The 27,819-nt window shown below is 46.1% G+C and overlaps 1 protein-coding gene across 2 annotated transcripts in view; it reads left to right on the top strand.

The window, feature by feature from the left end:
* The window catches only part of LRP11 (LDL receptor related protein 11), a 558,518-nt gene that overhangs the window by 10,006 nt on the left and 520,693 nt on the right, over nucleotides 1–27,819 (top strand). For both annotated transcript variants that reach the window (XM_069608123.1, XM_069608122.1), the window contains exon 2: nucleotides 13,482–13,639. In XM_069608123.1, the coding sequence (XP_069464224.1) occupies nucleotides 13,482–13,639 (158 nt within the window). The remainder of the gene's footprint in view (nucleotides 1–13,481; nucleotides 13,640–27,819) is intronic.

The following is a 27,819-nucleotide window of genomic DNA, read 5'->3' as shown; positions in this document are numbered from 1 at the left end:
GATAGTAGAGGAGGAAGTTGGTGGAACATCATCTGCATGCCGGTCTATGAATGCAGAGTCATGGGCGAAATTTGCCACCTTAGCAAGGAGCATAGGTTGGGCATGGGCAGCAGCAATTGCAAAGATGGGGGCCCCCTCATGGGGGAGGCGCACAGTACGAAAGCCATGATATCCCCTTCACCCAACACAAGGCGAACAGTACAAAAGCCATATCCCCTTCACCCAACACAAGCGGGGAATCGCAGGTTTCCTCGGGGGCTGATTTGAACATTTCACGCAAAAGACAAACAAAAATGAGTGGTGGGCTCCGGCAACGGAGGACCAAGAAGGAACTGGAGAAAGAATTGGCCTCGGTAACCGCTCGCATCGACGGACCAGTGCTGGCATCTGTCTGCGCCTGGCATGGCTTACGCAACCTCCAACTGTGCTATTTCAGATGACACAATCCTGTGTAGAGGGCAGGGGGTTATCAGCAGACAAGACCGTGAGTTCCGAGGGTGAGTTGGAGCTGATGAAGAAAGTGGATATGATTATGGGTTTACTGCAAGGGGGTAATGCATTGCCCAAGTCTTGGCCGCAGTCCAATAACGCTCTGGGAGAACAGGTGGCAGACAACGGTGCAAGCAGGGGTTGGGCAGACAAGGGCAAGGACCCATGCAAGGGCCCAAGCACAGGGTTGGGGAAGTTGTGCTCCGAAGGCAGGGCCCTCCAAAGAGGAACAGCATCGCCTTGTGTTGAGTATGTCAAAGAGAGTCAACGATAGAATCCCAACCATCACGGAGAATAACTACCTGAGCAGGCATATTTCAGAGGGGGTAAAAGACGACATTTGGAAGAGGAGGTTTATCAATATATTCTCGCTCCTCGAGCATGAGAGCAAGGGCCCTGACCCGTTGCAGGGGAATGGAGGTAGGGAAGTGGTGAAGGCCAGAAGGAAAACTTGGAAAACTGGCTGGAGGTTTTCAAAATAAGGGCTCAAATCAATAGTTCATAAGGAACCCGACCAGGGGTTAGCACTGTATAAGTACAGTAAGTGCGTAATAGAAGAGCAGCGTAGGTTGGGGGGGTTTTGTGTGGCTTCTGATGGACCACCGGTTCTGTAGGAGGTTAGAAAATGATCTGTTCATGAAATGGGACCACAAGCAGGTGGAGGAGTGGTTGGATCCAAGAATGGGGGCAACAGAAAAGCTTTTCATTAAAGCCATAATAGGTGTGAGCTCTTTCTCAGTTAACACCCAGTTGGGGGCCACAGCAGCCTCACCGTTGTCAAACAGGAGCAGAATGATGGTTCTGGACAATTGGGGTGGGCTGCACCCGCCAACCTTCCGCGGGGAACTGGGGACCCAACCAAGCAGCGACTAGGCCGAGGGCTCCGCAGGTAGGAGCACAGGGCAGCTTCAGGGGTTAATGGTCTGCTCACCTCACATGCAGGTATTACAACGACAGTGTCTGTCAATGGGGACCCATTTGCTGCTGTCTGCATAGCTGTTCAATTTGGCCATCTGGCAAGGAGCTGCAGGAGTGGGATGGGGGGGATTTCATGGCCAGCGAAGGTGGGAGGTAGACCTGAGAGCTTGGCGCAGAATGGAACAATGATGTGGCCCCTTGGAAGGGCCTGGTAATAAATGTTTTGAAGTGAATTATTTTGTCATGACCTATACTAAATACCTTTTGTCTTTCTTCAAGGGGCAATGTTCATTGGGCAGCTAAAGGAAATTCACGAGGGGCCCACCTAGCCTCTGATGCAACGGTTTCTCTGCAAAGTGGTAATGGCTGTTCCATGGTTGCGGAAAGAGGGGCTGTAAGGGGGTTTCAGCCTAAGGGGGGGCAGTGGATGCCCTGGGTGTTGGGGGTACAGGTGGGAACTAGACAAAAGGTGCAGGGGGGAGAGGGTAAGGGTGCTTACCACCAAAAGCCCCTCCCTGATTAAGGTCAAGATGCTACTTCCGTGGCTGTCACGGTACCCCCTGGCAAAAGGGAGGGGCATCTTGGTTGGACGTTTCACAATGGGTTTTGTGATACCTTACAAGGGTCCCCTGGGTGCACGTACAGCTGAGAATCTGACATCAGCCAGGGCTTTCCCCAATGTGGTGAGGGATAAGATTGACAAGGAAAGGGCACTGGGTAGGGTGGCAGGCCCATACCCTGTTCCGCCATTGCACAATTGAATAATTTCCCATTTAGGGGTGGTGCCAACGAAGGAGAATGGAAAATACTGGCTGATCCACAATTTGTCACATCCAAAAGGGGACTCTGAATGATTGGTTAAATGAGGGGGCTTGTTCAGTGTCTTACGCTTTGTCCAACCAAGCAATCAGCCTGGCCAGAAAGGCTGGAAAAGGGGTGTTGTTGGCTAAAGTGGAGATTGAGGCGGCTTTCAGATTGCTCCCTGTACATCCGGGAGTTTTCACTTGTTGGGTTTTCAGTTCATGGGGGAATCTACATTGACCGGTGCATGCCTATGGGGTGTAGCCTATCCTCTGCTTATTTCAAAGCATTCAGCCCGTTCTTAGAATGGGCGTTAATCGAAAATGGAAAGCAAGGGGGTACCTTGGGGAGGTGGCAGGCGAGCGGGCACAAGTTTGGGGTCCAGTACGACTGGTGTGGCGGTTGAAGCCTGAGTCCTGCGGGACAGTGGACGGAGTGAAAAGAGGGTGGGGGGAGTGGATGGCATGCTTTTCTGTCACCTTTCGCTCTCTTTCCACTTTTGGTGTCCGGGGGGGCAGCTCCCCTAGCTAAAGGACATGTGCCCTTTAGCTACATGTGGTGTTCTGATTCAGCGGCAACAGAAAAGACTTGTTAGCCCCGATAGTCCCGACATTAGCATAGCCCTGGGTCTTTTCTAGACCTAGCAACACCCCTGCCCGGCTCCCATGATCCTTTTTATCCCATCTCTCTGCAATACAGGGTAGGGACGTGGGAAGGGGGGAGTTAGGAACAGCAGGGGGGGATGGAAGGGGGGGAGACTGGAAGGGAGAGGAACATATGCAACATCAACATTTCCAGGTGAGGGTGATGGGATGGGGAGAGAGAAACAATCAATGAAACAAAAAAAATTCAGAAACAACTTCCAGGACCACAGACCGTCAACTTGACATCGGATGACCTCGTGGCATAGACTATTCATGGCAGATTCGTTACCCCCACTTTCCCGGGGCATCTCTCAGTCTCAGAGGCTGCGGAGCCACCCTTGTCCTTTAGCTAGCCTCTTCCCATCTTCTCCATATTTTGTCCGCTTTTTGCGGGCAACCCCTCGCCGCGTACACTCTATGTTCCATTATAGCGCATATGTCCACATCTGTGACCCACTGATCATGGCTTGGCGTACGTTCCGAGCCCCACAGTTGCACAATGTTCCGCCTGAGAACCGCCATCGCAGTCGACCAGAGCAATTTTTCATAACGGGAAAGGTCAGTTTCACTGGAGATCCCCAGGAGAAGGAGTTTTGGGCATCTCTGTATCGCTTTACCCATAACGCTAGACAGTTTATCACAGCATTTCTGTCAGAGCTGCTGTATCTTACAACATTCCCACAGAATATGGAAAAAGGTACCTTCTTCTCGTTTGCAGCGTAGGCATCGTGCATCCGAGGATTTGCCCCAGCGGAAGAGGGCCACTCTTAGGTAGTAGGTGCGATGCAGGATCTTCACTTGGACCAGTCTTAGCCTTGAGGAAATGGTCGTTTCTCACGGGTACATCAGGGCCTCCACCCAGTCCTCTGGTTGAAGTGGACCCACATCTGGTTCCCGCTTTGTCTTCAAACTGGTTAGTTCCGGTGTCGCAAAGGATGTTATCATATTGTACATGGTAGAGGTGACCTTCCGGTCCACCCGGTCCAGAACTATGTTTCGCTCTAATGGGGAGCTTTCCAGCATGTCTTGTGTTATGTGTCGATGGGTCGTCCAAGCATGTTTCAGCTGCATGTAGTGGTACCTTTCTGTGGCTGGGAGGGAGAACTTCACATGCAATGTCTCGAATGGTACCAGGATGTTCTCGTGAACCACATCTCCTATGTTGGTGATTCCTCGCTGGACCCATTCAGGCCATCTGGGCAATTTTCGTATTTTGGGAAGGTTGCAGTTGTTCCATAGGGGTTGCGCCAGCATTAATTTCCCGCCCCATCCTAAGTACCGATGTGCTTCCTTCCATACTCTCACTATATGCGTTACCATATCTGTTTTTGGTGTGCGGTTCAGGCCTCCATTCAGCTGCTCTAGAGGCGTGGTCCTGGCATTACAGATAAGACCTTTGATGTGTGGGAGGCTTCCGTCCCCATGGAGCATATCATTTACTACCTCCATCTGGCTGGCCCAGTAATATGACTGCATCGTGGGCAGTCCAATCCCTCCTTCCCAGATAGACCTTTGGAGCGTGGCAAGAGCAATTCGTGGGTGTCCTCCTTCCCATAGCAATTTCCGAAGGATGCACTCGATTTTGTGGAATTCTCGCTGGTGGATGTATAATGGAGCATTTTGCAGGATATATAAGAATTTAGGAAGGGCTATCATTTTGAACAGGGCCGCTCTGCCCATCAGCGTTAGTGGCAAGGAGATCCAATGGCGAGTATCTTCTGCAAATCTTGTTAGAAGGGGGGAGAAGTTCAGGGTTGTGTATTCAGTAAGATGCTTTGTGATATGTATCCCCAGATACTTGAACTGTTCCCTCTCGATCTGGTAAGGGCCAGCCGCTAGGTTTGCCATCGAGGTGTCTCCTAAAGGGAAGAGGATGGATTTGGACCAGTTCACACGTAATCCGCTGAATGCCTAATATTGCTCTAACAGGTGCATGATTCTGGGACAGGAGTTGCTCGGGTCCTTCAGATATATGAGAAGGTCATCCGCATAGAGGGATATTCTGTCTTCCCAGGTCTCAGACCATCGGAAGCCTTCCCAGGTTGGCGCGTTTCGCAGGAGGATTGCCAGTGGTTCGATAGCGATTGCAAAAATCATGGCCGACAATGGGCAGCCCTGTCTCGTGCCCCTCCCCAGATTGAAGAGGTCCGAACGCCAGCCATTGACTCTGGTCCTGGCCACTGGGGATGATTCGTACAACAGGCGCACCCACTTCATGAAGTTCTCACCGAAGCCCATGCGGTGCATTATAGTCCAGATGGCCTCCCATCTCACCGAATCAAAGGCCTTTTCAAAGTCAATTGCTAGTAGGGCTAGTGGGCCCTGTAGGCTGTTGGCCCTTTCCAGGGCTGAATATAGCCTGTGGAGGTTCATGCGAGTTGATCTCTGTGGCATGAAGCCGCACTGGTCCGGATGTATCAGGGTGGGAATAACCTGTTGCAGACGGTCCGCAAGTAATTTCGCCAGTATTTTGGTCTCGCTATTGATGAGTGAAATGGGCCTGTATGAACTGCATCTTTCCGGGGGCTTGTCCGGCTTGGGTATCACTATTATTGTTGCTTCTCGCAGATCTGGTGGGAGAATGCCCTCTTCTAGCGCATGTTGATAGATTCGGAGTAGTTGGGGGGCCACCACATTGGTCCCCACCTTTCGCCATAGCTCAACCGGGAAGCTGTTAGGTCCTGGGGATTTACCGGTTTTGAGGCCCGACATGGCACTTAGGATCTCATCTTCTGTGATCTCCCTCTCCAGCAGTTGCGTCTCATTTAAGGTGGGGATGTCAATTTGGTCCATGATCATGTCGTCCATCTGTGTTGTGGGTTTTCTGTACAGCTCCGCGTAATATTCCGCAAAGCCTTGGCTTATTTCCTGATCCATCACCCCTGCGTTCGGCCCTCCTGTGTCGAGCCTTCGGACATGACTGCGTCCCTGCTCCTTCCTTTCCAGTCAAGCCAGCATCTTGCCAGCCTTGTCACCTGTTTCATAGAGTCTTGCTCACATTGCAGTATGCGCTTGTTTCACATTGTCCATCGCTATGTTTTGCAGCCTTTTCTGTGCTAGTAGCAACGTCCGATTCGAGGCCGGTGTGTCCTCAGTTACGTGCCTCTCCTCTGCCTGCTTAACCTGTTGTTCGGCTCCAAGTGTCTTGCGCCAGTGCTGTCTTTTTTTTGCGGTCATCCACGATATTAGTTCACCTCTTAACACCGTCTTGCAGGCCTCCCACAGTGTTCCTGGGTTCATTGCCATCAGTGTATTGAGCTTGAAGTATGTATTGGTGGTCTCCTGTAGCCTGTCCACAAGCTTGGGGTCACCCAGGTAGTAGCTATTCAGGCGCCAGCTCGGAGGCGGAATCCACCTGGATGTTATGAGTGTCAGTTCTAGCGGGGAGTGGTCAGAGATGCCTCTGAGGGGTATGTTTATTTCTTGCGCCCTATGTAGATCAGTTGCTGGGTTGAAGAGATAATCTAGCCTGGAGAGCGAGGCATGTGCCCCTGAGTGGAAGGAGTATGCTCTCGTGTCTGGGTGGAGTTCTCTCTACACATCGCATAGGCCTAGTGCGTTGGCAAACGTGGCAAGTCTGGTAAGTCTGGTGGGAACATTAGGGTTTCTATTCCGCAAGTGTGATCTGTCCAGGGTTACATTCATGACTTCATTAAAGTCACCTCCCAGTATCATGAGGTTAGAAGTGTCGTTTGCGATTAACGGGGCAATGTCAGTGAGTAGTGGCTCTAGTAGAGGTGGGGGTGCATAGGTGGCTATCAGTGCGATGGAGTGATCCCATAGCTTGCCTGTCACATACACGTATCTGCCGCCTGTGTCATGGGTTACCGTTGTAAGGTGGAAGAGGAGGTTTTTGTGTACCAGGATCATGACGCCTCTTGAGCCCATCGTGAAACCTGAGTGGAGTGTCCGCTTGTAGTTTGTACGTCTGAATAGGGTACAGTCTGTGCCCACAAGATGGGTCTCAGACAGGAACACTATGTCAGCACCCCACCTGTTGAGAAATTGCCGCATCAACCGGCGCTTGACTGCATTGCCCAGACCATTAACGTTCCATGTCATAAGCCTCAGTGTTCTGAGAGCGTTGCTACTACCGCTATGTGATGCCATGGGTGCTTGTGATAGTCACTGCCTGTGTTGCCACTGACGGTGTTATGCGCCAGCTGCGAATATGCCCGTGGGTTAACCCTGTCTTATCTAGCCATATTATCTTGTGCGTTTGACAGGTCCCGTCTGTAACTAAACTTAACAAATCCCCAACCCCCCTCCCCATACTCCTCCCAACTAGAAGCATCGGTCGCCCGAACAAAAAACCCATGGTGTCAACTGGACACCTTACATGCGTTTAACTTAACTTCAAGTACAGGTGGCCTCCCCCTGCCTGGATCCCTAGGGGGAGAGAGCCCTCTCCTGGGGGTGTGACCAGGGGGGAGCCGCCACGTATAATAAACGTGGAGTTTGTTGCACTATCGTGAGGGGGCTCTCCTTGTGTCGCGGTCTTGGGGCATACCGCAGCCGCATCAGGTAAGTGTGTGTAGCCTGCTGTTGCGAGTGTGTGTGTGTAGACAAAATGATTCAGTAGTTCAACCTGGGTGACCCAACGGGACCTCGGGCATCCGGCAGGCATTGAGGCTTTGGTCAGCCCCCCTGATCTTCCGGTGGGTCTTGCGCTGGTGGTCGACGGACCTCTCACTGTTGGTCTGGTGGAGGCCTTCTGTTCCTCCCCCTGTTGTCGCGTGGGGTCGACCAGTCTCCGTCTATGTTTTGTTCAGCCTAGCGCCAAGCCTCCTTGGGATCATTGAAGTGGACTGTTGTACCTTTGTGATAAATCTTGAGTTGCGCAGGGAAGAGCAGGCCATACCTCACTCCCATTGTTTGCAGTTGTTTTTTGAGGTGGTCGAAGGAGTGCCTCGCCTTTTGCACTTCCCTGGTGTAGTCGGGGGGAAAAAAGGCAATGTTGGAGCCATTGAATGTGATGGCGTCTTTTGCGCGCGCATGTTGCAGGAGGGCATCACGATCCCTGTAGTTTAAGAACTTTGCAATTATCGCGCGTGGAGGTGCGCCGGGCGGAGGTCTGCCTGTGGGTACTCTGTGTGCCCTCTCTATGGAAAATAGCTTGGAGAAGGCGTCTGGCTCATACAGGTCAGTCAGCCATTGTTCTAGAAAGAGTTCCATGCAGGGGCCTTCAGCCTTCTCGGGTATGCCGAGTATGCGCACATTGTTACGCCTAGATCTGCCCTCTCCCATCTTCAATTCTGTCCTCCAGTACCTTCAGTTTGGTTGTGACATTTTGGAGCTGCTGTTGCATGTTATGCATTCTATCCTCTGTGTTGGATATGCGATGTCCAGCTTCCCCGGTGCGTGCTGTTAATTTTTGGAGATTTTCTGCTCCATTGATGTGCGGGAATCGGCTATCGCAGCCATAATGTCCTTCAATGAAATTCCCTGGTCCGTTTCCATCTCGTCCGCGGATTGCGGGTGGAGGTCTGACGCCTGGGGCGGCGGGATGGTGTACTGATCCATCCTGCTTTATGTAGGGAGTTTTCCTGACGTGTCTTTTCCCCATGGTACCGATATCACTAGCTGTGTATGGGTCTGCGTGCTTGGCCTGTCCTGCACGCCGTCGCCACCTGGAGCAGAGCTCGGGCGGGGACACTCACCGATGCCTCCCAGCTGCACCGGCACCTCTTCCCCGTCGGTGGCACGCAGGCTTGCCTCACAGGCTGGGCCACACGGGAGGTACGTCCCTCGTTCTCGAGTAGCAGCGCTGTCGGCTGGGGTCTCGGGCATTCCACGCGAGTGAATACGTGCCCCGCCCTCACATCCGCACGGGTCCGCTGTAGTCCGCCAGTTGGGAGGGACACCGCCGGAGCCCCACTGGGACCACACTCTTCCTCCGGTTTAGTCTGCGGATCAGTAGCAGGCTGGGTTCCGTTGCAGCGCGGCCTCACTGCTTCGCTTCAGGGCGTTCGTCCGTGCGCGCCGGCGGCCATTTTGGAGGCTGGATGTCGTACACCTCCAAACCTCTTGTGGTCGTTTCTCTTGAAATCGGCTGCGGTTTCCTCTGCTCTACACCTCGTTTGTGCCCAAGAGTGTCCGACACCACACAGCTCTTATGTCATCGAATTTCAGGCGATTTTACCAGGATGTTTGTTGCGGTCGCGGGAGCCGAGGAGACCTACGTCTTTCTCTTCCCGCGGCTAGCCACGCCCCTTTACCCCATTTTTCAATCGCTAACATGGGACTTGCTCACGGTCCCTTACATCACAGAGACGAGCTACCCCGCAGGGACAGGGTTTCAAATTCTCTACTATTAACAAGTGTATTTGTGAGAACTGTGGCTGAAAAAAATCCTTAGGTTAGAGTTCCTAACCACCTGACAATCTTTATTTAAAAAATTACTTTTGAAACTCTGTTTCCTGTTTAATTCATTCATTTTCAGAAATTGACAGACCCTCAACCATGATTTTAGGACAACTACATTTTTACAAAACTTGCAAGCCAAAATATAATTGAATATTTTGCGATCGTGCCTAATATGGGCATCGTACAAAATTGCCAATCTTTTTTTCCCACAGACTTATGTAATAGCCTTTCTTTAGCACATTCCATGCAAGCAAGGGCTTAGATCTGTTTCATCGCGCATCTTTTCCATGCTTTATACATGGATTACTGTAGTAAAACACTTCAACTTTCATTTTGTTAGGAGCACCAGGAACCATGGGTTGACGCGCCTTCCATCTCTGTTTTTAAGGTGCACTAGCAGCCAGTTGGTGGAAACTTAAAGAGGCCCGTGCTCGTGGTGCCTACTGTGTGTATCAAGAGAGATTTGTTTTCGTTTCCACTCATTCGGCGCGTGTGCTGTTTAGTATACAAAGGTTTCCTCCTTTGCTTTCAGTTTTAGGTGCATGAAGAATGTAGGTCCACAGAAATCATGGTTTCCATTTTTTTGATTTTATTCTCATGAATCCATCAATTGATGGTATAACAAGTGGTGCCGACACGTGTTTCGACCTAACAGGTCTTTTTCTAGGCTGGTGGGTGATGGTGAGGGTCTGTCTTCATCTATGCTTGGTGCAAGAGCGTCCGGTTAGCCCAGTTGGTCCTGGGTGGTTTGAGTTTGGAGGGCTGCAGTCCGCCCTGTTCTTAAGTAATCCACGGTCAGTGCCTCTCGTCTCCGAACCATTTATGAGAGGCACTGACCTCGGATTACTTAAGAACAGGGCGGACTGCAGCCCTCCAAACTCAAACCACCCAGGACCAACTGGGCTAACCAGACGCTCTTGCACCAAGCATAGATGAAGACAGACCCTCACTATCACCCACCAGCTATGAAAAAGACCTGTTGGGTCAAAACACGTGTCGGCACCACTTGTTATACCAGTAATTGATGGATTCATGAGAATAAAATCAAAAAAATGGAAACCATGATTTCTGTGGACCTACGTTCTTCATGCACCTAAAACTGAAAGCAGAGGAAACCTTTGTATACTAAACAGCACACGCGCCGAATGAGTGGAAACTAAAACAAATCTCTCTTCAACTTTAATGTTGTTGTTGCATGCACGTTGACAGCCCCGTTTAAGGGACGGCACAAGTGGGCGGCTGTCCAGGGTGCAAAGGGAGGGAGAGGCACAACAAACACAGGTGTGAATATGCCTCAGGACGTTGGTGAGAAGAGTGTCCTAAATACACATGTGCCTTGGATGTCCAGTGGCTATGAAAGGCGAGCAGCACGCCACTGAAATGTGTGGTCCTAATCACTGAAGCCTGGATGCGCGGACTGGGTGGGTGTGCAGAGTGCTAATGTATACAAAAAGAAAGCAAATGCACGCTGTGAGGCTAAACGGCTCAAAGGAACAAAATGGCGATATTAGTTTCACTATAGCGCCAGTCAGCAGCTGATGATCTTTTCCCCATTAACTCTATAGACAGGAGTCTTCAGGCTTTGGAAGTTCTTGCCATCCTTCTCATGCATGGCAATGCAAAATGTGAGCTCTGCGCCTTTGATGAGCAGTGAGCTTTGAAAATGATGCCAAAAAGTTAGTTTATGCAGCACGGATATGATAAAGGGGCAACTGTTGTGCCGGGTCCGGGTCTTCTGTCAGCATTCATAATATAACTAAGCAACTTTAAACTTTGCTTGTAAACTTGGGGGAGGGAGGGGAATCGAAGAGGCGCTTACTCTGTCTCTGGCCAAAAAATCAATATAATGACCCATTACCTTTAATGTCCTCCTCTTCCTCGTCCCATTTCTTAACACTGTGAAGGAGTTAACCTTCACATCAGTCCCTTGTTGCATTTTTTGTTAACACCACTCCCCTCCTCCCCCTCCAACCTGGTATAAATATGATGCAGTACCTGAACACCTCATGTTTGGTCAGCTGCACTGCAGCCTCCTATGGCATTTATGAGGGACCTGCTGGGCTGCAACCGTGCACACTGATTTTTGAGAATTATGTTACGTACTGCTTGCACAGAGTCAAAGTTTGCGTCATGGGAGTGTACTGCAAACTCATGGGAGGGGGCACATTTTTGTTATTTGCCCTGGGAACCGTATTGCCTAGAAACTGCCCTGCACGTAGGTATGGGCATCTTGTGCCCAAGAGGGCACCGAGCACATGCCCGAGCGTCTTGCACGTAGGCATACATATCTTGTGATGATGTGCGTTGACTTGGACATGTATCTGCGTCCCATGCCCCTTGAATGTGCCCAAATGTGTGGCTGTGTACACACTTCCACCACTCCATGCACCTCCATAGAGTTAGACCGAGATAGATATATTTTTCAGTTCTATTTTCTACTGTGTAGCAAGTACAGTGATACAATGTGGCCCTGTGCTTACTTTTAGACCGGATGTAGCCTCAACTGAACTCTGTACGATTTCTGGGGATGAATGCATTCTTGTTAACTTGTAACCCTTGCTTCAGAGTAACACAGATTCATTCTAAAAGTGCTCCACAGAGCTTCCGACCACGGGTCGATTTGGGGGCTGATTTACGTATAGACTATTGCTATTCTCCCAGGTTCCCCTTCAATGTTTTCAGAAATAAATGCTTAATGATACTACTTCTTTAAGTCCATTTATGGCAATTCTTTTCCAAGGCGATTATCGATGCATTCTCCATGCAGTTTGTAAAGTGAGTGGATATTGATTCTATTACATTTGTTATAAACCAGTTGAATATTTGTAGCTTCAATAAGGGTTAGAAAGTACATATCGATGTGGATGTGAAGTTCTAATCACCTTTTTGTTATTATGGTATTTATTGAGCATGGACCTAGCTTTGCGAAGCAACAAAGCGATTTATAGAGTTATCCAAAAATACAGATACACAACAGAGCGCTTTACAGAGGTATACGACATTGCAGGTATACAGCAGGGGGTAGGATACAGAGGGACACAGAGGAGGGGTACAGCTGTAGAGAGTGGCGGACAGTGTCTAGTGAGTCAGATGGCACAGGGGTGACTTGATGGCCTAGGTGTTGAGGAGGAGATACGCCTTGAAGAGGTGCGTCTTGAGTTGTTTTCTGAATTGTAGAAGCGTGGGGGCAAGTCTTAGTAGAATGCATTTGAAGCAAAGACCTGGTGTATGTGGTTCTAGTAAGAGGTGTTCATGCAGAAGAGCATCCAGATTTGGGATTTTGTTTTTGAGTCCGAGTAGTACCCTTTAATGGTTAGATCACTGCGGCATTGTGTAGACTATTGCCAACAAGCTCAGTTGTAAGGGCCAATCTTCCATTCTCTAAATTGCTGGATGCAAGGAATAAATAAATAAAGGAAGTCAGACCTGTGATGTACCCTGATTGTAAAATATGAGACAGTCTATGGAGGCATGAAACCTAATACCGCGACTTGTTCCAGTATCTCACAGTATAATTTCCTACAAGTTCAACATTTATGGGTTCATTTGAATTGTCCCGTTTAATCTGGCAGAATGGACCGGACATCTGCCAGGTGCTAACGTTGATTGGCTGAAAGGGTTGAAAACCTGTTTTGAGAAGTATGTGGTCATTATGTGATGGGAGCAAGTAGAACGAGGTCCGAAGTAAATAACATCTTTCATATGCATATACACAAAAACCTGGACGTTCTTAAGGAAAGCATTTTTGAGAAGTAAATATAGAGTTACACACACACGCACGGCATGCCCCATTCTGCCTTCACGTTCCAACGCTACTGTTGGAAATGTATCTCAGAAATCATTTCATAAATGTACGAGGCCTTTAAAGCATATTTCGTCGTAAGTATTGGACAAAAGGGTATGGAAGTAAGGTGTGTGACTCTGTACGCACTAGCTCCTGGTACATAGGAGGTGCTTTCAGCTCCGACTCATCAAATCCTTATTTCAACTCTTGAGTGTACTGTACACGTACTCGCAACAGTGAAGGTGTACACAGATGGAAGGGATAAGAAATTGTAGACCAATCCGTGCACGTGCGCACGCTGGATACAAGTATGTCTGTGTTGGTGCACACCTGGTTTTTGTGTGTAATTGGTGCATACGCATGACTCTCCAAAAAGTAGAGCAGTTTTAAAGAATAAATGCCAAGCTGATTTGATTTCACATGATTTTACAGAGAGATCGTTTTTCTCTTCCTTGTTCATTTAAACTTTCCCCCCATAGAAATCGATGAACCTCCCCGTAGCAACGCGGGCCAGGATGTAGTGCTGCGGTTGCCAACTGACTGGGTGCATTTGGATGGGCGAGAGAGCGTTGACGATCATGGCATTATTCGATACGAGTGGAATTTGCTCCACGGTGACCCGTCACTTGACATGAAGGTACAGATAATATTTCAATTACATTTGTACAGTTGTATGCAAGCCACATTTAGATGTTGGTGGTTTTTTCTTTAAAGCAAATGTGTATCGGTCCTTCATAGGAACCAAAAAATAATATATACTTTCTTTATGCTGTATATTCTATTTCACAGTCGTATTGTTTTCTGGGTATGTAGCTAATGGGTATTGTGGTAACTCAAATCGATGGTTCTCATTAACTTTGGTAGAATGAAAATCTGAATATGCCCCCCAGGGCATTAAATCAAACTTCTTCAAATTACGCATTGGTGTGTGCAGGAGGAACGTTAACCTGGTGTCCTATCTGAGACTTCACAAATAAGTGCAATAGTAAAAAGGATCATCAAAATCTACCAGACCTTTTTGATCTGAAAACGCCAGTTCAGCCCAAAATCTCCATAGTTGCTCTTGGCCTGCATGTGAAGGAATTGGGTATCCACCCAGTCAAAAAGGAAGAGCATCCTGGAATCATTCTGGATTCATCTGATGACTCCATTCTAGAGTCATACATGGATAGTTCAGGAAGATCATCCGAAGTCATCCTGAAGCATGTGTGCAGGCCAATGTATTTAAATGAGATGACTAGAGTCATCACAGAAACTACTCCAGGATGAGTTTGGATTACTTCTAGTGATGATGTGGGATTACTCCAAGATGACTCCACGACAACTTCAGGATGAGTGGGGATTGCTCCAGGATTATTTGGGATTACTCTAGGCTGACTCCATGACAACTCTTCAGGATTACTCCAGGATGGTTCCATGAGAACTTTAGGCTGGGTTTTGAATTGTGAATGATTATTGCAGACAACTCCAGGATGAGTTTAAATGATTTCAAGATGCTTCCAAAAGATTTAGGAAAGGGTTTTGATTACCCCAGGATGCATATAATAGCTTTCGCTGTTAGGCTTTTGTAAAGAAAGGTCTGTCTCTGATCTTGTAAGTGATTTCAATCCAGCACACGCCCAAATTATTTTTATCTATAAGTTCAATATTCTGAATGATATACCACTCATATCACACCCTTCTCCTGATACCCCCCTCCCGGTCACACTGAACCAGGAATCAGGCTGGTTTGCAAAGGTAAATATTTATTTATGTATTTAGAATTTTATAGGTAAACAACAATCACCAATGGGGTGACAGAACACTGAATAATATTGTTAATGCACTATGAATCAAGGATGAACACAAAAACAAATGCAGCACAGAAAAGAATACTTTGGTCTGGTTTAGAACAGATGACACTATGGTTAGGGGTTCCCCCTGCAACACCCCTCAACCCCCCAAAAGGCAATTAAATAAATGCGAGGAGAGAGCAGGTATTCTGGAATAGCACAAATCAAACAGAATATCACTCCCACCTTCAGACACAAGAGGAAAACTGAATTGACTTTTCAGCTGTCAGATTGGCTTTGAAATTGTCTTTGGAATTGGCTGAGCAAAAACACCAAATGTGGTCAAAAATAATTAAATTCTTATAAATTCCTATGGGAACCGCTTTGAACAGTTGCATACAATCACAAACAATGATTTAGTCAAAAGAAAACATTTGAAATCTCAAAGTCAAAGTAGGAAACAATTTAAAGCTAATTCACACGTGTAAAACTTGTCATGGATAGCTAAGGATGTTAGGTACAAGTAGGAGTTGAAATTTTGCTTCTATCATATAAACTGAGGGAGTTATAGAGGTTTGCGTGAGAGCCATTTTTGCAAAATAGGTGCGAGAATGGAAAACAGAAATGCACTTTTGAAAATAACAGATGAGTTTGATTACACTATATTATGACTATGAAAAAGAGAATGCCACATATGGATCTAACAGTCACGTGATCAGAGTAACCCGCCTGTTGTGGATATTCTACTTCTTCCTGGGATTTAGTTTTCTTAATCAAATCAATAAGAAGTTAGGGTTTAATAACACAGATGCGAAAAGAGTCAGCGCAAAGATAGTCCTCGCAATCCTATGGTTCTAAATTAAAGATAGGATGGGTTTGAGATTGGGATCATACAATGCAGATATATTATGGGTCACTGTTCTTCCTATTAATACTCACAGAATAAGTTATTAAATTGGACCGTCCGTTCTGGTCATGGATTGGATCTGTCAAGGAAGGACAGTACATCAGGCGCGGGACTGGATCAGCTAGGCCGGTCACCGCATTTGCACAGGGTCAGCCCTTCTTGATAGCGAGTTCCTCAGGCAAGCCTTGTGGTAGCAAGCCAGAGAGTTTCAGGATACTAGTTCAAAAGGCCTTCCCACACAACAGCGCTTCACTGGGTTGTAAGAATAAGTTTGAGAATTTAGGCCTTGCTGAAAGTCAATAGTTCTCTATTGCTGGCAATAGTCTTGGCATCTGGATCTGGAAGGATGTTAAAGCTGGATGTAGAATGCTGGATCAGAGTGCTTTGCCAGAATCAGGAAAGTAAGTGAATCAGTGAGTCCCTATGTGTTGTCAGCTGTCTCTATTTATCCTTTCAAATGACATCACAAAAGGGGTGTATGGGCTGGCTTAACTAAGCCTGCCCCTGTGAGCTGAGATTGGATCAAGACCTCATCTCCGCCTTACATCTGAGTGATTGGATCAAGGCCGGATGATGTCAGATTTATGGTTTAGCTTTACAGTCCTTAGAAACCTCCCTTTAGCCAATAGTCTCAAAATCGGGTTTTATCCTAAATACATATTTCTACATTGGTTACCTCTACACAAATCACCCAGAAAAACTCCATATTTTATGTAGTAGCTGTTCCTCAAAATCCCACAGCTGTGGGATCTTGTTTCACCTTTCTACAGAATGTTGTCCTTTTTGCCATGAACACATTTTCCAAACTTTCTGCGACTTTCCACAAATGTGTGCGTTTACCATAGGGATGTGTGTGTAAAGTTTCACAATTCTAGTATTAACACAGTTCACATAAAACCACATCTATTGCCATTCCTGTCCAGAACATGTTACACAGTTCCACCGCCTCTTCAAACGTGCAGACAAAAATTAGACTAACAACTATTTTTCACCACTTTGAATAACAAGTTTGAGTCTCTCAAAATTGTTCATGCTTAACAGCAAATGGTCCGCCCCTTTGTCTCTCCCTGCAGTTCAGGAGCAGCCACCTCCTTTGGGGACTTCCTTGAAGGAGCAGTTTATAACCCCTTTCACAACTCTGTTTCCTGGGCTGTGGGGATCTGCTATTGTTCATTCTCATTCTGTAGACAAGAGTCTGGCCTAACCCACAATTATCATCTACCAGTGAGTTTCTGCTGAGAGGATTTCCCCTCCCCTTGGGAGAAACCTGTTTTACAACTTCCAAAGGGTTGCAGCTCAGCCAGGCTAATTTATTCTTAATTAAAAATCCAGCAGAAACCAAACTTGTTGCATCAAATCACATAAGTACATTACTTTCTTAGCTTTAAAACCGTGGGATCAAAAACACAACTAAGATCTGTATTCCTTTTAGCAACAATCCTTTTATGTTTGCTAATCTGGCAGACTTTTAGTTTAAATACTTTGAAGTTTCATCAGGAGCTCATCTGACAGCTTTCATTCATAGGTAGCCCAGGGTACTGCACACAGATTTTGACAGGAGCTGTCATTTTACAGACAATCCCATTTGTCTGAGGAAATGTTTTGCTCTTTACACTTTAGGACTTTGTATATTCGCTGTGCTTCATTAGATTACATGAATTTTAGTGCCAAGCAAGATTTTGAATGTTGAGAAGGGTTGTGTATAGGCATTATGGAGTTTTTAGCAACAAAGCAAATGTCATTTATGGGCACATTTTGGAGTTTCATTTGTAAAGTGCTGCTTCTCTCTCTGCACTCCGTTTGCTGCTCATGGAGCCCACTGGCACCTTTCCTGCAGTGTGTGCTCTATCCCACCACCTATGCACCATGTGTGGCCGGTTGTGCATCCATCTTTTTGTGCGTTTAAACACGCGGTTTTGGCACACACAAGAGTTTTGCCGCCATCGTTGCTGTTTCTTGCACCTTACAGAGTGATGCCGCATAGCACAGCGGAGTGGGTCAATACATCCCACAATCTTCTCCTGTTCTCGATATTCTGTTATGTATTTGCTACCTTGCTTCAGCTGTACTACAAATGTATGCTTTGCACTTGTGCTTAGCAAGTCCATTCAGGCAAGATATTTTTTACAAGGCAAGCCCACGCAGTGGAGATCACCATTGAGCTGACCAGTTTTCAGCCCCCCCATATCCCTCCCAATACATTTTGGACTATGTTGACTCAACATGGCTGACCTACACAGATGTTGCTGGACAGAACAGGATACAGATGTTAAATAACGCCTTCCAGTTCCCCTCCATATCTTCCATTCAAACCAATTACTCCTTTTGGTTATTTGTAAGGGAGGGGGTTGGGAAGGGTTGCTTCATGTAGAGTAATATTAAATCCCATCGGCATGGGCCTGGCTCGAAACCGGACAATCGCCCCAGAGCCTCAGCACCAACCTCCCCATGAACCTCACTCCAGTGCTACACCACACAATCTCCTCAGCACCTAAATCCTGTTTAAAACAAGCATTGGCAAAGCCACTGAAGACAATGAATAGAGTGCTATTCCTATTGCTACACATTTGTATGCCCTGAAGATAAAGCTAAAGAAATAGTTAAGTGAAGTTGAACTTTTATTTCGCCAATGAAATCCAAAATAAATAAACCTAAATTCTGCTAAATGTTTTACCAGAAAAAAAATGAAATAACTGCCAAATTGGGGATTTTGAGGGTGCTGGGTGCCTGCTTTAGACTGGGATGGCAAAGGAATCTCACCCAGGTGGTGCATGCTATGTTTAGGTTTGTGGCTTCCATTTTCGCCCAACATAGTCAAGGTGTGCTTAGCAAAGCATTCGAAAATAATTCAGCACAAGTGCAACTAAGCAAAAGCTGGATGACAATCAGTATTAGTCCGCAAATCATCCTACAAACTCTGTGATGTTCTGAAATAATCAGTAAGCCATCCCAAAATCATCAAGAACAAACATGTTTCATGGCGATGCTCTTGAAGTAATCAGTAGGTCATCCCAGAATCATTCCCAAATCATCGGGGACAAACGTGTTTTTGCTCTTGAAGTAATCGGCTGATCATCTCAGAATCATCCCCAAATCATCAGGGACAAACATGTTGATGCTCTTGAAGTAATCTGCAAGTCATCCTAAAATCATGAGGAACAAAGAGTTTTCTAAAATAGGGATGATGTTGGCATCATCAGCAAGTCATCCTAGGCTCATCCCCAAATCATCAACCACCATTCTGAGACATTTGCTGATGACTTTAACAGCCTGATGACTTCTGATGATGTGGGAATGACTTCTAATGTAGTTCAATGATCATCAGATGGCTCCAGGATGCTCTCTAAAGTCATCCTTTTGGACCAGGGCTTCAACGCTTGGCTCTTCTGATATGCAGGGTATGTCCATTTTCCTCAGTCTCAGTAGTTTTACTCCCTGCCTGATAGAAATGCATTACCATCTGATTATGAAGTAATCTCTATTCTGCCCTGCCAGAATGCCAATTCATCCCAAGACATTAAAGTCAAGACATTTTGGCGCCCAGGTGGACGCACTTACAGCTTCTGCTACTGGCTCACAGTACTATCCTTTTGTTTTTCTGAAGTTAGAATGTTGGATCCTGTAGCTAACACTGTGGGTTGTCGGGCAGTGGAACAATATTCTAAGTGGTTCTGGCAGCATTGTAGCAAAATAAATTGGAACTGCTTCTGCATGCTGCTGTCCATGATGCCCCTTGCAGAGCAGTGGCCGCGCTTTAAAAATACAGGGCTTTGGCCTTCAAAAGAGCAGCCATTTACATCTTGAAATCAGTCAAGCCATGGTATACAAAGTATTTTTTGCTTTTATAGTAGCTGGTTAGGTCATGTTATATTATGTTGAGGTTTAATTATAATATTTTGCTTTTAGATGTCTAATTCTCAAGCACCTTTTGAAGCAGGTAGCAACCCCTTAAGAACGCACAAAAAAGAAAACCAGAAGGGTAGACTTGGAAATCTGATCTGTTAACTAGACTGCACACCCTTGTTCTGACCTAACATTCGCATGATGCCCTCTATGAACAGGACACAGTGGGCCTCATTACAGGTTCGGTTATAGCCTTTCCGGTAAAACCGGAAGGCTGCCCCTGAACTTGCGGATTTTACCGGCGCCCGGGAATGGGCAATTACCGGGTCATTACGGCCCCACCGGACCCGGTATTTGCCCATTCCCGGGTGCCGGTTAAAAAAAAAGCTCCCCATACCCTTTGAGCCCCATATGGCTCAATGGGAATAGGTAGGCTGGATGCAGTACCGTTGCATCCAACATGCTATGCTCGCGGGTGCTGGTCCAACCTGGTGGGCGAAAAGGCACCCTCAAGCAGAATTTGTAGTTTGCCAATCCGGTAACTACAGTACCTGCAAGCTTACCGGTACCGTAGTTACCGGACCGGCAAACTTGTAATGAGGCCCAGTAACTGCAGACCAGGGTGAGAAGGCTAGCCAAAAGATGGATTATGTAATAGCATTAATTTATCACAAATCTTTTATCTAAGGTACATATAAAAGTAAAAAATCAATATCAGAACTAATCTTACAATTCATCAATAAAATTATTTTCTCTAACACGGTATAAATAATTGATTTCTCCTAAAATATTATATTCAAAAAGATTATAGTAGCTAAAATCAGATGTACATTTTCACCACTTATTAAAACCGCCCATCATTCTTCAATTGATAATGTTCTATTGCACATGTAAAATGGCCCAATGTAAACAGTTCTCTGATGGGTTAAACCCCTACAAGATAACAGGAGGTGTTTTAGTGTTTGTCGCTCTTTCTCTCCTTTACAATGTCGACACACAGTAGCCAGATACCTTGATTCTGAGCGAGAGGCAAGTACCTGCCTTGTCAGTTCTAGGTTCATTCTTACCTTAAGGCAATGGTCTTCAAACTTTTTTGCCCTGAGCCCCCCGTGAGCAAAATTTGTGCAGGCGGGGCCCCCCAAAAATGGCAGATGCCAAATGGATAGTATGTACAAATGGCTATGAACTATTGCGCGCCGTCACCGCACCCTAATCCCAGTATAGTCCCTGGGCTCCCCCACCTGCTCCCATCACAGTCGCTGGGCTCCTCGCCAGTCCCTGGGCTCTCCCCACCCATCAGAGCCTGGGCTCTTCCCACCCTGCTTCCACCACTATCCCACTGCTCCCGCCCATCCTGCTCCCACCACTGTCCCTGGGTCCCCTCCAACCCGTTTCCAACACAGTCTGAGGGCCAGTGATTTTTTTTAAGTGGAGGGGCATAAATATTTCCCACAAAAAAATGCCATAGTGACCGAGCATAGCGAGGTAGCCTGAACCAAACAAAGTGGGCTCGGGAGGTTTTCCCCCGCGTGAAATTTTGTTAAATAATGGGTTAAAATGTTGCATTTTAGAGCATACTTTAAAAAAAAATAGTAAAAAAAGCCAAACAGTTTGCAATAGGGGGTGGGGGGAGCCAAGGGAGACTGGGTAGGAGTGGGATGAGGGAGCCCAGAGACTGTGATGGGAGTAGGTGGGGGAGCCCAGGAACTATACTGGGAGTAGGGTGCGGTGACAGCGCACAATAATTCATAGCCAAAAATGCTAAATGCTAGTGTATGCCAGTGAAAATGGGCCACCTTTTTGGCCAATGTGGGCCATTTTGATGAGTTACTTCACTATGCAGCTTGTAGTTTTGACCATTGTTGCTGAATAAATATTATTTCAATTCACAATTTGCTTACATTTTAACAAAGAACACCCCCTTGGGTACTATCAAACAGTCTGTGACTAAAGGAATGAATATCTATTTGCAACTGCGTGCCACTTTTTCATTGGTGTCTGAGGCAGTTTTATGGTCCAGTCCAACCATGTGAGCCGCCCCTGCCCATTTCCTCCAATCTAAAAAAACAAACAAAAAAAAAAAACTTTATTTTTAAAGTATTTTTTTTACATTTCATGCTGGGTACTCGTGCCCCCCCTGGGATGCGGCCACGCCCCCCTAAGAGGGGGGGTGCGCCCCACAGTTTGAAGACCTCTGCCCTAAGGAATTGATTCCTAAAGTAACTATTGGAACAAGTACCTCAGAATCGTCCCATTGCTCCTGTTACATGTATGCAATGATGGAACAATTTAATTTCCTTCCCTTCATTCTAGGTACGAATCCAGTCTGATCTCCAGACTTTAACATTCACTTTGTCTGGGTTGCTCACAAGGTCATCAACAGTTACATCCAACTATGCTAATAGGTTTTTACAGGCCTTTTCCCATCAACACTGGATCCTTCCCATAGATCAAGGCAGTTTTTAACATGTAGCATACTGGGCCTTGGTTTTCTTTGATGACTTGCGATAGAGGGACAAGCTTTTCCAGAATACCATGCCGTAGAGGGACACTAAGCCTAGTTCATGTCGGACTACTTGTATTGGGATTGATTTTGGTAACCCCAGGACTTGTTTCCAGAACAAGCCCTCTAGTGTTGGGCAAACAGCAATAGGCAAAAACATAGCTGCCTTAGACCCGTTAATTAGCACTGCTATCGCCTTCAGTTTATAAAACTGGATGACTGGAGCTAATGAAAAAAGGCCACATTTTATGTAGTTTTTTTTCCTTGAGATGCAAGTTCTTTTTATCATTGATTTTAGTGATTTTTCTGTGGGGTGTCCGCCCTATTAGGGTTAATACATATTCTTAGGTATCAGAACACCTCCACTTGTTCCAAAGGTTCACTCTTCAAATAGCATGTAAAGGTCTTGGCTCTCCTCCCCTGTGTAGGCTCTAGTATCAATACCTTTGATTCTGGAATGTTGGACTCTAGACCATTATCATGCACATAGTCCCTTCATTTATTTAGTTGCCTTTTGGGACCAATTGGTGTCTGGTCCAGAAGGTCCAGGTCGTCTGCTAAGTGGTCTCCCACCTATCATCTGAGGGAAACATCTAGCCTTTGCTATTATCCCCTAGATCCGATTTGAATAGATTGAACAGGGCAGAAGCCAATTGGCACCCCTGTTTAAGGCCCTTGGAAGTTGGGATTGCCTCTGAGAGGAGTCCTGCACAGTTCAATTTAATTTTCAAGGACGTTTTGGAATATAATGCTTTTATGGCCTCAAAGATGTCCCCTAAGGCAACCGCAGCTCACCAGTTTGGATCATAGGAGGGTGCGATTGAAACTGTCAAAAGCCTGTGCCAGATTTATAAAGTACAAGTATATTGTTTTTCTTGCCAGTATCCTGCCCTTTAAAATGTTGAGGAGAAATATATAAACATTTGTCCCCATTCCCTTGGTCAATCCTGACTGAAACATCTCAACTCACCCTGCTTTTCTCAACCATTCATTTAAACCTTGGAGAACTATAGAAGCGGACATTTTTTCAATTGCGTCATTGTCTGGTCGATAGTTCTTTGAGTCGGCCCTGTTGCCCTTCTTGCATATCGGAATTATGATCGAAAGTCTCCAGGATGGCGGCACCATCCTTGTCGTTAACACCTGTGTGAAGAGCAAAAACATAATGACGGATCACCTCTCCAGGTCTTTTTTCAAGGCAGCGTTTGTAAGCCCGTCTGGCCCGGGTGCTCTTGAGCTACACGCTCTTCTGATTGGGGCAGTAAATGGTCTTTATTGATTGGTATGTTCCATGAGCCTTCAATGGGATAACTATATTCGGTTCATACAGTATCATACTTGCCCGAAAGAAGGGCAGAAAAATGCTTGATCCATGCGTTTTCCTCCACCGCAGATATCACTCCAGCTGCTTGCGATACTCCCACTCTGTTGATTAGCCCCCAAATCATTTGTTCGCCTTTTACACTCCAATTTTAAAATGGATTCTGCATGTTGATGCATTATGGTGGCTTTGTTGCACAAAAAACAGTTTTTATACTGTTTCCTCAATTTAATATCCCTTTTTTTCCAGGAGGGTGAGGGTTTTGCCATGTGCCTCAAGTCCTGTCTATGTAGTGTCCTTTCAACCACAATGACTGGATCATATAGGTGACGATGGTCAAAGGCCTTTTTCCCCCCCATCCCTTTTTTGTTTCTGCAAGGCTCTGTAGAATCGGTGTATAATCCAGAGCTTGCAAGGGTGTGGCCCATTGCTGTGATGTTTCCTGGGCCTCATACTGGCCGATGAGATCTTCACCTTTTGGATGGTTCATGCGCAGAAGGTTAGTTCCCTGGTTTATTTCAATTTTGGTTGGATATACCAACCTGCCCTCCCCTTTGCTGGCCCTACACTTTGTACTCAAGAGGTTGTGGTCGCTGTTTCCCATTTCCACCATTTGAGATTTTTTGTATCAGCGACAGCATGTTACTCGTGACAAAAACCTAATCCAATATGTAAACTCCGATAAGCGCTCAGCTTAAAAGGATTCCTGCCTCACACACCAATATAACCATTACAGTCCAGGCCCTAGCAGGACTCTGGAACCTGCAGGAAAGCCAGACTGGGCCTTCTGCCCCCAAGGAAGCCGTGCTTGAAATCCCACCCTCAGTTAAATGTGCCCATATATCCTTCCAACTTTCCCATTTATAGGACTTAGCCATTCAGGGGTTTAGATGAGTAAGTAGAGGGGCTTTTCATGCTGGTCTCTAGGAGATGGTTTCTAAATGCCTTGGCTCAACATGACACTGTAGAAGGCTCAAAATACTAGGGTTTTGTTAAGCATGAGATAAATGAGGAAACCAAAAAAGTGAGGGTTTTTGGCTCACTTTTCAGGGAACTTTTGCAAACTTGGCAAATTTGGATTTTTGACATGCAACCCCTCTCAAATGTTGTTGAGGGCCTAGGAAAGTAAGCGTCAGGGCTTTGCTGTCTGTGTTTTCTTAGGCAGGGCTTCTACATACCAAGCACAACATGTAGTGAGTAAATTGCAGACACACTCCCTGGCTCAGCGAGCACCTCTTATCTTGTATCTCTACTTTTGATGCTGCGCCTCATAGAATACAGTGGAGTCCCACGATAAATTTGGTTCAATTGTACACATAGCTCTGACACCTTTTCCTTCTTGTGCCTTCCTGAGCATCTTATCTATCCCTCGCCCTCATCCCAACTATCCATCTTGCTCCTCCCTACCACTACTGATTGTTCCATCATACTCCTCCTTTGCCTCCCTGTCAGGCAAAAGCACTTTGACGCCCAAAACTATGGCAGGAGGTGCTATACATATGCAAGATAACATATCAAATGTCATTCAAACTCCTTGTCACATTTGTTGGCAACATTCACACAAGTGTTTGCAGATGTAACAGATTCACAAGTAGTGGTAAATTATTTTATTGAATCGAGTACATGCAAGAGTCAGCACCCAGACTGCATGTTATCAGTTTGAGAAATTCACACTGCAAATCCTAACGCGGAAAGAAACCACTAACATCTAATATTGTCACTTTCTGGTCATATATTGTCTTCAAGTGTACCCTTTGCACAGATCAGGGATCCTGTACATGGTGCTGCGTTTATTATATTAATGTCACCACATAAGATTATGACAGGCGTTGTGCTTTTACATTGCTTTTATCTCTAAATATCTCAATGTAACTTTCCTATCTTCCCCAGGACCCAAAACCTCTCTCCCTTACTTATCTTTTGCTGGTTAATTTCCCTACTTGGCAAGTGGAAAATGTCAGGTGCCCAGCAGTACGTTAAAATAAGCTGCATTGCTTAGCCTTCAAGTGCGTATTGTTGGTTTTAGATCCCCTCCCTTGTCTCTGCTAAGAAGGGTCAGTGGAAAGACATTGCTTGCAAGCTGTTTGAACAGGGAGTGACGGGCAGATGGAGTGAAAGGTGCAGTCCTCTGCCTACCGGAGAAGACTACTTTTTCTTGAAAAAAAACAGCACCTTCTCTTTTTTAGCCTTAGCTATGAACATTAGTGAGAAATGAAGGCACATTCTGGAACCATTTTCCTTAATCATGGGAACTAAGCTGGGATGTCAAGCAAATCATGTCAGATATATATGATACAGTGTAATTGAATATCCTTCTGAAGCATGGTTTTAGTTGCTGTTTTCATTCCAAAATGCATGCTTAGCAGAAAATGAAAGTGCAGACTAAAATCAAAATTGAAGGCTGAGGGCCAAATCAAGAGCCACTCTGTAGGCCATGCAGTAGACCTACATTTAGCCGGTCAATGCTGAGTATGATCTGGGTGACAAAATAGGAATGCAATGAATAAATAACAAGGGACAGAAAGGTTTTCCGAAAACCTGTGCCAAGAAATTATTTTCGAATGTGGCCTATGTGGGGAGAATAGGAAGTGAGTGGGGATAATGGTGCATAGCTTGCTTTATTTTTAAGATTTTTTTTTTAAAAAACTTGGATTTATTAGGTTTGCATAAATATTACATGAAAAAGATAACGTTGAATCTTATAACATTCCCTTCCCCCTCCCCCTTCCCTCCCCACGGGTCGGATGGGATCATCTTGTCCAGGGATCCTGTTATGCGTTGAATATGTCTGAGATTTTTATGTTATGGGGGCACCATTGTTCCATAAAGTCTGACTGGAGGTATTGCAGGGTCCCTTCCCATTCTTTTATAAATTTGTCTCCTGTTCCTTGAAGTTTGTGAGTGATTTTCTTCATTGTTATATGGGCCCATACTTTCTGTAGCCAGGTGTAGGTCAGTGGGTATTTTTATTTTTCCAGTTCTGTGCAATGGCGGTCCAAGCTGCTATGAGTAGTCCCATGAAAGATCTCCATTGCGTTTTGCTGTATTGCCTTGCTGTATCGTCTCTGATTCCACAGAGCCACACCTCCTCCCCCATCAACCCCACATCCGGGAATATTTTGCCCATCTCGTTTTTCACTTCTTCCCAAAAGGGTCTAATGCCTTTACAGTCCTGCCATATGTGTCTCCATGTTCCCACTTCGTCACATCCTCTCCAGATTTGGTTGGAAGTGTTGGGGTACATTGAGTGGAGCCTCTCTGGAGTGTAGTGCCACTGTGTCATAACTTTGACCCACATCTCCCTAGTTTGTGCCCAATGGGTCATTCTGGGGATCTGTTTCCATAGGTCTTCCCATTGTTTATCCGTTGGTTCCACCCCCCAATGTTCTGCCCCATTTTATTCTGTATGACCATTTAATACTTTCCCCTTGTGAGTTTATGTATTTGTATAAAGTTGATACCCACTTTTTTCCCCCGTGTTGGATATGATGTATGTTTCGAACCCTGTAAGGTCCCTGGTTGCTGCCTCAGTGATTATCGGAGAGTTTAGCCAGTGCTTTAGCTGTTCATATCTATATCTATCGCTTTTAGGGATTCTCGTGCCTGCCAAGCACGACTCCAGGGAGATGATTTCCTTGTCCACAAACATCTCGCCTATTTTAGTAATGCCCGGCTTCTCCCAGGTGTCATATGCCCCTTGTTCCATCCCCGGTGGAAATAGTGGGTTTCTACAGATGGGTGTAAAGGGTCCTATCGACGTGGTCATTATGCCTTTTTTTGTTTGGCTATCCCATGCTTCCAGCGTGGTTTTCATAACTTCGCTTAGCCTTAGATTTTCGTGCCTGTGCTGCCTCTGTTTCCAGAGAAGTTCTACCAGTGGGGTCCTTGCTACTGCTCTGTCTTGTTTGACCCATATCTGTTGCGGATCCTCCCCCACCCACTCCCTCAGAACTTTAAGCTGTGCTGCCTGATAATATTTTCTAAAATGGGGGAGCGCCATTCCTCCTTCTCTTGTTGGGGCCGTGAGGACCATCCTGGCAATTCTCGGTGTTTTCCCTTTCCATATGAAGGACGATACCAGTTTTGTTAAGGTTTTGAAGAACGTGTCTGGGACCCCCACCGGGAGAGCCTGAAAATAATAAAGTGCCTTTGGGAGGATGGTCATCTTTGATTGTTTGTATTCTACCCCACCAGGATATCTGTAGTGGGTTCCATCTATTTAATTCCCTTCGGATGTTCGTAATTAGCGACGGGTAGTTTTCCCCGTAGAATTGTTCTATTTTTGGGGGTACATTTATTCCCAGATATTTAATACCTTTCTGTACTATCTTGAGGTCCAGTATTTTTGCCTCCCTTTCTATGTTCGTTCTATCCCCTGCCAGGATGAGGATCTCTGATTTTTTCCTATTTATTTTTAGGCCAGAGATGGTCCCATAGTTTTCTAGTTCTCTAACTGTAGCCGATAAAGTGG

Source organism: Ambystoma mexicanum, chromosome 4q (assembly GCF_040938575.1).
Source record: "Ambystoma mexicanum isolate Mex_15411 chromosome 4q, UKY_AmexF1_1, whole genome shotgun sequence".
Classification (NCBI taxonomy): domain Eukaryota; kingdom Metazoa; phylum Chordata; class Amphibia; order Caudata; family Ambystomatidae; genus Ambystoma; species Ambystoma mexicanum.
The sequence above is the reverse complement of the archived record's forward strand: the minus strand, read 5'-3'. Positions and strand labels throughout refer to the sequence as shown.